Genomic DNA, 12,323 nt, shown 5'->3' on the forward strand with positions numbered 1-12,323 from the left:
AGGGTTTCTCTTCAGTATGAATTTTCTGATGTCGTCTAAGATTTGAAAACCGAGTGAAAGCTTTGCCACATTCTTTACATTTGTAGGGTTTCTCTCCAGTATGAACTACCTGATGTATTCTAAGGCTTGCTGACTGGGTAAAGGATATGCAACATTCTTCACATTTGTAGGGTTTTTCTCCAGTATGAATTCTCTGATGTCTTCTAAGGCTTGCCAATCGGGTAAAGGATATACCACATTCTTCACATTTGTAGGGTTTCTCTCCTGTATGAATTCCCTGATGTAGTCTAAGGCTTGCTGACTGGGTAAAGGATATGCCACATTCTTCACATTTGTAGGGTTTCTTTCCAGTATGAACTACCTGATGTATTCTAAGGCTTGCTGACTGGGTAAAAGCTTTGCCACATTCTTCGCATTTGTAGGGTTTTTCTCCAGTATGAATTCTCTGATGTTTAGTAAGGTATGAATTATGGCTAAAGGATTTACCACATTCTTCACATTTGTAGGGTTTTTCTCCAGTATGAACTACCTGATGTTTTCTAAGGCTTGCTGACTCAGTAAATGATATGCCACATTCTTCGCACTTGTAGGGTTTTTCTCCAGTATGAACTACTTGATGTCTTCTAAGGCTTGCCAATCGGGTAAAGAATATGCCACATTCTTCACATTTGTAGGGTTTCTCTCCAGTATGAATTTTCTGATGTCGTCTAAGATTTGAAAACCGAGTGAAGGCTTTGCCACATTCTTTACATTTGAAGGGTTTTTCTCCAGTATGAACTACCTGATGTATTCTAAGGCTTGCTGACTGGGTAAAGGATATGCCACATTCTTCACATTTGTACAGTTTTTCTCCAATATGAATTCTCTGATGTTGTTGAAGGACTGAATACTGAGTAAAGGTTTTGCCACATTCTTTACATATGTAGGATTCATACTCGGTATAAATGTTTTGAAGTTCTTCAAGCTGTGAACTCTGGTTAAAGGATTTGCCATATTCTTTACATCTGTAGGGGTTTTCTTCAGTATGGATTATGTTATGTTTTCTTAGATTGGATGACTGACTAAAGACTTTCTCACATTTATAAGGTCTGTGTGAGTTTTCTCCAATATGAATTCCCTTATTTTGAGAATGTTTCCCTGACTCAACAAAAGCTTCTTCACATTCATTACACTTGTAGGAATACTCTTGAATATGGATATCCTCATGGCTAATAAGCTTTAAACATTGATGAAAGACTTTCTCACATTTTTTACATTTATACTGGATCTCTGGATATTGAGCTTTCTGATATTTTGTAGAGCATGAGACTTGGTTCAAGGTTTTTTCAGGTTTATTGCATTGATAAATTCTCTCACCAACATGAATATCTTGGTAATTATTTAGGGTAGAGTTCTGGATAAAGGACATTAAAGTTTTATTGGATATGTAAAGTTCTTCCCAATCATCTATTCCCTCATATTGATTAAGCAATGATGATTGGGTAAACACCTTACCAGATTGATCACAGTCGTAGATTTTGGCATCTGATGGTATTATTGGTTCGTGGAAGAATAATAAGGGTTTAATGATGGGCTCATCAAATTGATCACATTTAGAAATATTCTCTTTAATTTTAAATCTCGAGTCATCAGAAATATTTGACTGAACACTGAATCCAATCCTATATCCAAAGTCTTGGGTTTCTCTGGGGCTTTCAAAAGACTGGTTATTGCTTCCTTTAACATGTAGTGCTGAAAAGAAATGCAGATAGAGTGTAAATGACATGTTGAGTTCACTGAGAACAAAAATGAATAACTATTACAGCAACAGAGAAACTGCATAACATATGGAATTCATTATGGAGGGTAAAGATTAAGGGCTTTTAACAAGAAATAGACAAACCATTTTAGTGGGAAAATATACAGAGTACTCCAGAAAAGACACATCCTGCCAGCAGTTTGGAGAAGTGCCCTGAATGTGTAGTATGGCTGTACGGAGCTAAATTTTTCCTCAACAAAGCCATTCTCTAAAGGATGACATAGGTGGTTGTTTTTTAAATGACACAAATCTCATTAAAAATGAAAATATATCAAAGAAACTAAGAAACATAGTCCAATAAAAGGAAAAATATTCAAGTGACCCTAAAGAAGTGAAGATTTATAAAGTAATATTAAAAATATTTAAAATATCTGTCTTAAAGATGCCCTATCAGCTCAATAACACAGACAACTAAATAAAAGGAGGAAAGCAATGCATAAAGAAAATGAGATCATTTCAAACATATTAAAACTAAAAAAAAAAACTACAAAAAAAGTATGGAGCTGAAAAATAAAATAACTGAATTTAAAGATTGACTAGACAGGGTCAACACTAGACTTGATATAGCAGAAAAAAAACCAGCAAGCTTGATAATAGGCCATTTGAAATTATAGTCAAGACACCAAAAAGAAAAAATGAAGAAAAGTGAAGACAGCCTGAGGGACATATTACCATCAAGCATGCCAAAATATTCCTAATGGGAGTTCTATAATGAGAGAAGAGAGAAAAATGAGTAGAGAGCTTACCTGAAGAAATAATATCTGAGAATTTTCTAAATTTGAGAGAGAAAATAGCATAAAATTTAAAGAAGCTCAACCTACTCTAACTAGGAACAACAAAAAGAGACCCAAAACAAGACACATTATAATTAAAGATTTAAAAGTTACAAAGGGAATCTTGAAATCAGCAAAAACAAAACAAACAAACGAAAAGTACTTGGCATGTACCAGGGTACTCCTATAAAATGATCGACAGATTTTTTAGCAAAAAAAACCTTGCAGGCCAGAAAGGTGTAGTATGATATATTCAAAATGTTGAAAAAAGGACAACTACCAACCAAGAACACTATTTCTGGCAAAACTGTCCTTTAAAAATTCGTTAAAAACAAAAAATTTCAAATATCAAGAAATCTTAAAAAATGTATACTCAAGAGATATACCCTACACAAATTTCTAAAGACAGTCAATTCTTCACATTGAAATGTAAAATATTAGCCACATGGTGATGTGCATATATAACGCTCTATGGAAAATGTAATTATATGCATATATAATTTGGTATTCTGTGTTACCATAATGATGATAAAATACTTCTATTAATAATTCTGCTATAGATTTGAAAAGACAAACCCTTAAATAACCATAAATTTGTGTTAATGGATACACAATATAAAAATATATAATTTGTGATATCAACAGAATGACATTGGAGATAAAAAAAAAGGCAGGGACTTTGAATGGAATTAATGTTTTCAGCTTAAAATTGTTTGTTATAACTTTCAGAAGTTTTACTTAATATCTATGGTAACCACAAAGAAAATATCTACAGCAGATACACATCTCAATGCTGCTGGGGTTTAGAGAAAAAAAAATTAACAGGAGTGTAGTAAATACACAAAAGGAAATGAGAAAGGAATCAAAACATGTCACTACAAAAATCAACAAAACACAAAGAAAGACAGTAAAAGAAAACAAGAACAAAATACCTATAAGACTTACAGAAATAAATAAAATGCAATAGTCATTCCCTTTCAGTATATACTTTCCATATAAATGAATTAAATCGATCATATTTTGTCTGAATAAATTCAAGAAATAAGATCCAAGTCTGTGCTTTCTACAAAAGACTCAATTTAGATGTAAGAACACACGTGGATGGAAAGGAAAAGAACTGAAAAATAGTAGTGAATGCAATGTCAAATACTCTCACATCGAAAAATATGTTACATCAAAAATTGCCATAAAGGACAACAAAAGACATTATATAATGATAAAAGAGTCCATTGATTAGGAAGCTATCACAAGTATTAATACATATGCACTGACCATCACAGCTCCAAAATATATTAAGCAACCTTTTATAGAACTGAAGCAAGAATCAGAGAGCAGCACAATAATAGTAGGATAATCTGATAGAACACTTTAAATAATGAAAAGAAATAAACAGGCAAAAGAACAAAAAGGAAACAGAAGACTTGAACAACCCTATAGATTAATTATACTTGAATTTATACTGAACTCCCCACTCAACAATAGCAGAATAAACACTATTCTTAAGCACACATGGCACATTATGCCAGATAGACAACCTGGTAAGCCACAAAAAAAGTCTCAATGAATTTAAGTATATAGAAATCACACAAAATATTATTTCTGACTATAATAGAATTAGAAATAAAAACCAAAAGGAAAGTCATATGTCCACAACTATGTGGAAATTAAACAACAAAAACAACAAAAAACTCTTGAAAACACTTTTGTTCAAGAGCTAAAAGACTAAATATTGTTAATATGTCAATGGTACCCAAAGTGATCCCCAGATTTGTTGAAATCTCTATCAAAATACCAATGGAAGTTTTTACACAAGTGTTAAAATATTCTGAAATTCCTACGGAATCTCAAAGGATCAAAGATGTTTGATCTCAAAGGATCAAACAAACAATATTGGAAGAGAAAAATGAAGTTAGAGGCATCATACTTTCTCATTTCAAAATGTATTACAAAGCTACAGTATTCGAAACAGTGTGGTACTTGCATAAAGACAGACGATGAAACAGATTAGAAAGCCTCTGTAAACACTCATGTATATAGTCAACTCATGCTCAGCAAGGGCTCAAAAATATCACAATGAGGAAAGGACAGTATCTTCACAAAATAAGGTTAGGAATACTGGAAATCCAAATTGGACAAATTGAAGTTGGACGTTACCTTGTACTATATACAAACAAGAACTCAAAATGGACTGACTTATTTTTTGTATCTTTTCTACAAAATTTTGAAATTTCTTTTGTCATTTACCATTATTGTGCAGAAATGCTATTTTTTATGTTGATTTGGTATTCCGAAACTTTACAAATTTTTTAATAATTCCAATAGTTTATTTTGTGTGGTATAGTCTTAGGTTTTTTTAAATATGAGATTATTTTGTCTACAAACAAGGACAATTTGTCTTCATACTTTCCAGTTTGAATGACTTTAATTCTTTCTCTTTTCTAATTGCAATAACACAGCCTTTGGAAGCTAAGAAAATCTTGACATTTCCAAATGAAGGAACAAGATAAATGTTGTAAAATATTGCGTGAATTACTGAAATAAAAAGTAAATATTTAGTATTAAATTATACCATCATTTAAATATAAGCTGAGAAAATTGGATATAAATTTTAATGATCCCTTGTTGCCTGCAATAAACTTGAACTTAAAACCAAACATTTTAATAAATATGTAGTGCCCACTAGTAATCTGATTTACTTCTTACATAACATGTAAATTTAGCATTTTATTTCAGAACTTTTGAATCTAACAAACATGGACAAATTTGATATATAACATTTCAGAAAGTGAAACATATAGGAGAATGTCATAATGAAAATGACAGAATAGGAGGTCTCTCACTCATATCCCCCACAACATAATGTGATAGCCATGCCCAAACAAGGGAGGCTTTATGGGAGTTTTGGGATCCAGGTCAGAGTCTGTGATACCTTGGTGGAGCCCAAAATTAAGGACGATGATTTTGAGAGAGCTGGACCATGACATAGTGGCAGACTTGCCAATAATAGTCCTGGCAACAGAATAAAAAATGACCATATCCCACTGTAGACTTAGATATAGCCCATTTAACCTTGGTCCTGCCACTAGCACCATCAGCAAAGATACACAGGAAGATTCATATCCACCTGTGTCTCAGGTAAACATGCCTGCAGACCGTGGTCCTATCTTTGGCAACTGAATCAACCTAAAACCCACCCTTTTCACTTCTCATCCATTGTATGTGAAATTCTGTCTTCACAGAGATTATCAGGGAGAAACATCCATCTGTGTTCCTGAATGTAGAACCACCAATATTGATCTGAAAGTTGATCTTGAAGTGGCACTGAAACCTTTCCTCAACCACAGTCCAGGACTAGTTTAGCTCAATCTAACATATGTCTGGAAGTACACACATTTGTTTCCATAGAGGGAGGCCTGCTAACAAAAATCTTACTGTGAATCTTAAAATTGCCTTGTTAACCAGCTCCAGTCCATGTCAGCCAAAGTCTAGAAGCAGTCCTGCTCATCCAAAAAATTGGAAGGAGACATGACATGGACCCAGAGACAGACCTGAAGACATTGTTGTCAGTTGTGTATCCTACAGAAGCCCTATACATCAGTTCCAGCCCCTCACAGCTGTAATCAGGAGTCAGTCCTGCCCATCCAAGGACCTGTCTCATGACCGAGTGAGAGAACTCCCAGAGACCCAGCAGGAGCCATACCTGTGCACATACATCATAACAGTATTGCATTTGCAGAAACAACTGCAGTTTCTTATCTCAGCACCAGTCCTACTTACCAAGATCTTGAAAAAAATTTAGTCTTCCCGTGGAATAGCCAGGATCCACGACTGTTTGATGTCTTGATAACAAGTCTGCCAACCATGGAACCCACTGCAGACCTAGTAACAGTCATACGACTTGACTCCAACCTCACTCAACTACAGTCTCAGAAAAAATCTCATCAGGCCAAGGTACCCAATAGGAGAAGGTACTTACCTCCCAAAACTTGTTTATAATGACTGGAAGAGGTGTTTGCTCCTTCAGATTCAAAGACAGAATCCAAGGATATACAGACCATATAAAAATCAGGCAGATATAATCACCAATAAAAGAAACTAATAAAGCTCCAGTAATCATCTCTAAAAAAATGAAGATCTAAGAACTGGCTGACAAAGAATTCATCTCAGTGAGATACAAAAGAACACAGATAGATAACTTAAAAAATCATAAAACAATGCATAACAAAATGAGAATTTTAATAGAGAAATACAAAAGATAAAAAAATCCTACAGCTGAAATACACAAAGGTAGAACTGAAAAATGTAAGAGAAAGCTTTTAGAGGAGACTCAATTATTCAGAATAAAACTTCAGCAAACTCAAAGAGAGGTCATTTGAAAGTAGCCAATAACAAAGAAAAAAATGAAAGAGTAAAGAAAGATATGGGTCCAAGAGTGCATCATTAAGTGAACAAATATATGCATTTTTGAATTTCAAAGGAGGGATAAAGAGAAAAAAGATTATTTTAAATTTAGTGTCTTAAAACTCCCCGAATCTAGAAAAAACATGTGGACATTTGGTTTCATTAAATTCAAAATATCTAAAGTAGGGAATACGTTATAATGTAAGTATACATTATAATTGGAAAAATACAAAGAGAAAAATGACAAGATTGAAAACAGCAAGAGATCAGAGTCTTCAAATATAACAGAACTTTTACAAAATTAGCAGATTTTTTTCAGCAGAAACCTTGGAGGTCAGATGGAAGTGAGGCCATATATTCAAAGTGCTAAATGAAGAAAAAAAAAAAAAAAACCCTGACAACTAAACAGACTATATCTGAAAAATCTGTCCTGTAGAAATGAAGAAGAGGCTGGGCGCGGTGGCTCACGCCTGTAATCCTAGCTCTCTGGGAGGCTGAGGCGGGCGTATTGTTTGAGCTCAGGAGTTGGAAACCAGCCTGAGCAAGAGCGAGACCCCGTCTCTACTAAAAATAGAAAGAAATTAATCGGACAACTAAAAATACATAGAAAAAATTAGCCGGGCATGGTGGCACATGCCTGTAGTCCCAGCTACTTGGGAGGCTGAGGCAGGAGGATCGCTTGAGCCCAGGAGTTTGAGGTTGTGTGAGCTAGGATGATGCCACGGCACTCTAGCCCGAGCAACACAGTGAGACTCTGTCTCAAAAAAAAAAAGAAATGAAGAAGAGATCAAGACATTCCCATAAAAGAAAAGTTGAAGAAATTCATCACTACTACACCTGTCTTACAAGAAATGCTGAAGGGAATTCTTCAACATGACATGATAGAATGGTAACTAACAATATGAAAACATATAAAAGTATAAATCTCACTGGAGACACTAAGTACAATGGAAAATTCAAAATACTCTAATACTGTAATGATGATGCATAAGTCACTTTTAACTCTAGAATAAAAACTACAAAATAACACTATTAAAAATGAAGATGACTAAAATAATTTAATGGATACACAGTACAAAACGGTGTAAAGTATAACATAAAAAGTACAAAATCTGTTGAATTTTTTCTATACAAAGAAGGTAATCTGTTATCTTAAGCTAGACCTAAGCTAGACTGTTATAAGTATCAAGTGTTGTATGTAAGTCTTATAATGTAATAACATTAGGAAAACAATTGAAATAACACCAGGAAAATACAGGAAAAAAAAGAAAAGAGAAAGAAATCAATAAAAGCATATACCAACAACAAAAACAAATCAAGAAAGTTAAAAAACAGGGGGGAGGAGCAAAAAAAGTTAAAAAACAAGAGAAAATAGTATTAACAGAGAAACAAAACACTATAAAATGGATAGAATAAACAAAATTACAATAGAAAGTCCTTACCTCACATAAATACTTCACATATAAAGAGACTAAATTATCCAATGAAAAGACACTGCTACAGACTGATTGAGCTCTGAAATTTATGGTAAAATCTAATTGCCATATGGTGGAATTAAGAAGTGGGACCAGGTTGGGTAGGTGTCTTATGCCTGTACTCCTAGCACTCTGGGAGGCCAAGAAAGGAGGATCACTTGAGGTCAGGAGTTTGAGACCAGCCTGAGCAAGAGTGAAACCCCTTCTCTACCAAAAATAAAAAAAATCAGCTGGGCATGGTGGTGCATGTCAGTAGTCACAGCTACTCAGGAGGCTGAGGCAGGAGGACTGCTTAAGCCCAGGAGTTTGAGGTTGCTGTGAGCTAGGCTGATGCCATGGCACTCTAGCCTGGGTGACAGAGTGAGACTCTGTGTCAGAAAACAAACAAAGAAAAAGAAGTGGGATCTTTAAGAAGTAATTAGCTTACAAGGGCAAAAGAGCCAATAAGGTTTTTCTTTTTTTATCATAGGAGTGTTAATTATCATGAGCATAGGTCTGCTATTAAAAAAAAAAAAAAAAAAAAAAAACTCTGTCTAGTGCACACCCTTCTCTCTCCCTCAGTTCTTCGGCCTTCCTTCATATCGTATTTCAGGAAAAAAGTTCTTTACCAGATGCCACTACCATGTTCTTCCCCTGCCCAGCCTTCAGAATCATGAGCCAAATAAACTCCTATTCTTTATAAATTATCCAGTCTGTGGTATTTTGTCATAGTAGCAAAAATGGAATAAAACAGAGCAGGTGAATGGATTTTTTAAAAAACTCAAATCCAAAATTATGCTGCTTACAAGAGACTCACTTTTTTTTAAGGACAAACAGGCTAAAAGTGAAGGGATGGAAAACAATATCCCATACAAATTATAAACAAAAGAGGGCAGGAATGGTTATACTTATGTTGTACAAAATACACTTCTAGGAAAAATCTGTCACAAAAATAAAAATCATTCACTATATAATTACAAAGAGGTTGATTTTCCAAGAGGGTACACAATTAAACCTACCTACATATGCATGCAACACAGCTCCTAAATATATAAAGTGAACATTAACAGAACTGTAGGGAGAAATAGACAGAAATACAATAATAAAGGGGATTTCACTACCCTACTTAAAACAATGGATAGGTTATTCAGAAAATTAATAAGAAAAGAGTGCACTTGTAAAACACTATAGACCAAAGAGAACTAACAGACACAGATATAACATTCCATCCAATATTATGAGAATACATATTCTACTCCATAACACATGGAATATTCTTTAAATATAGCATATGTTGGACAAAAAAAAAGTCTTTTCAAATTCAAGAAGATTAAAAGTATATTAAGTTTTTCTTTCAGATCACAATGGTATATTAATCAAACTGGAAATCAATAGCACAAGAAAAATTGGGAAATTCACAAATATGTGGATAATAAAAAAACATGCCCCTGAGTAACCCATGGGTCAAAGAAGAAATCCAAAGCAAATGAAATTCGAAGCACCACCAATGAACGAATACTTCTAGAATGCAACAAAAGCATTATTAAGTTTATAATGACAACTTTTGACATTAAGAGAAAAAGTTCTGAAATAACCTATCTTTAATAGCCAAGGAACTTAAACAGTAGGAATAAAATAATCCCAATGTTAGCATAATAAAGAAAATAATAATAATTAGATAAAAAATATTATAAATAAAAACTAGAAAAACAATAGAAAAGATCAAAGTAACCAATAGTTGAGTTTTTTAAAGAAAACAGAATTGACAAACTTTTGGCATAGAAAGAAATTAATCGGACAACTAAAAATACATAGAAAAGAGGAGACATTAGAACTGATATCACAGAAATACAAAGTATAATAAGACCATAATGTGAACAATTATATGACAACATATTGGATAAATCAGAAGAAAGTCACTACAAGAAAGAAAAGCCTGAACCATTATCTCTGATGAAGATACAAGCAGAAATTCTCAACAAAATACTAGAAAGCAAATTTATCAACACATTAAAAAGATCATACAGGCTGGGCGCGGTGGCTCACGCCTGTAATCCTAGCTCTCTGGGAGGCCGAGGCGGGCGGATTGTTTGAGCTCAGGAGTTCGAAACCAGCCTGAGCAAGAGCGAGACCCCGTCTCTACTAAAATTAGAAAGAAATAAATTGGACCACTAAAAATATATAGAAAAAATTAGCCGGGCATGGTGGCGCATGCCTGTAGTCCCAGCTACTCGGGAGGCTGAGGCAGGAGGATCGCTTGAGCCCAGGAGTTTGAGGTTGCTGTGAGCTAGGATGACGCCACGGCACTCTACCCCGGGCAACACAGTGAGACTCTGTCTCAAAAAAAAAAAGGTCATACACCACGAACAAGTAGAATTTACACTTGGGATGCAAGGATGTTTCAACATACACGAATCAATAAAAATGATATAATGCAAAAACAGAAAAGATGGAAATCATACGATTATCTCAACTGATTTATTAAAAGCATTGGACAAAATTCAATACACATTTATAATAAAAACTTGAAACAATATACATACAGAGATATCTACCTTAACATAATAAAGGTCTTATATAACAAGCCTTCAGTTACCATTATCTTCAACAGTGAAATGTTAAAAGATTTTCTCTGGTATCAGAAACAAGAGAAAGAAACCCAATCTCACACTTTTATTCAACGTAGTACTGGAAGATCAAGCCAGAGCAATTAGGTAAGAAAAAGAAACAAAAATCATTCAAATCAGAAATGAAGAAGTAAAATTCTCTCTGTCTGTAGATGAAGAGATCATATATAGAGAGAACTACAAAGATTATATCAAAGAAAGTTAGAACTGTCGGGACCGTCCCTGGGTAAAAATTGGCTTAAACCCAGAGTCAGCGAAACTGGATGTGCTCTCCTTGGGGCCAGAGGACAATAGGTCCGGATACGGCCTGTTGAACAAACAGAACTATTCCTCATGATGGACAGCTTTATGACAGATAACCAAGCGCCTGGGGTCTTGCAAACAAGCCAAGGCGTCTCATTGTCCTGCATATGGTAATGAGATAAAGAAGTTAAGATGCAAACATCTGCTTCCCTTGAGCAATCGTCTGGAAGGAATGACAATGTGTTTTCCTCAAGGCGCCCAAGGTAGTCACGTACCAGGAAGTAGCTGCCAGACATAGAAAAAGTATACAAATAAAACGACTGGTGGAATTGACCACTGCAGTCTTGTACGTCTTATGTGTGTCTGTGTGTTTCTTTCTGTGTCCATCCCCCGTTCTGCAAGAACTACTAAACCCATTCACTAAAGTTGTAGGTCATAAAATCAACATTCAAAACTCAGTTGCAGGCCGGGCACAGTGCCTCACGCCTGTAATCCTAGCACTCTGGGAGGCTGAGGCGGGCGTATCCTTTGACCTCAGGAGTTTGAGACCAGCCTGAGCAAGAGCAAGACCCTGTCTCTACTAAAAAAAATATAGAAAGAAATTAGCTAGACAACTAAAAAAATATATATATATAAAATTAGCCTGGCATGGTGGCACATGCCTGTAGTCCCAGCTACTTGGGAGGCTGAGGCAGGAGGATTGCTTGAGCCCAGGAGTTTGAGGTTGCTGTGAGCTAGGCTGACGCCACGGCACTCTAGCCCAGGCAACAGAATGAGACTCTGTCTCAAAAAAAAAAACAAATAAACTCAGTTGCGTTTCTATATAATAACAACAAATTATCTGTGAAAAAAGTTAAGAAAACAATCCCAGTTACGATGGAATTAAATACTATAAAATTCTTAAGACTCAATTTGACAAAACAGGTGAAAAGATCTGTTCAGTAAAATCTGACATTAATGAATGTAATGAAAGAAGATGCAAATAAATGAAAAGATATTCCTTGTTCATAAATTGGAATAACTAATA

General features: G+C 34.7%; 1 protein-coding gene across 1 annotated transcript in view; it reads right to left on the reverse strand.

Moving 5' to 3' along the window:
- LOC105825952 (zinc finger protein 420-like) overlaps positions 1-12,323 on the reverse strand; it is a 40,750-nt gene that overhangs the window by 464 nt on the left and 27,963 nt on the right. Inside the window, exons 3-4 of the mRNA XM_012663853.1 lie at positions 10,458-10,526; positions 110-1,393 (exon numbers count right to left, since the gene is read on the reverse strand). Of these exons, the coding sequence (XP_012519307.1) occupies positions 110-1,393; positions 10,458-10,526 (1,353 nt within the window). The remainder of the gene's footprint in view (positions 1-109; positions 1,394-10,457; positions 10,527-12,323) is intronic.

Source organism: Propithecus coquereli, unplaced genomic scaffold, assembly GCF_000956105.1.
Source record: "Propithecus coquereli isolate 6110/MARCELLA unplaced genomic scaffold, Pcoq_1.0 Scaffold838, whole genome shotgun sequence".
NCBI classification, from domain to species: Eukaryota; Metazoa; Chordata; class Mammalia; order Primates; family Indriidae; genus Propithecus; species Propithecus coquereli.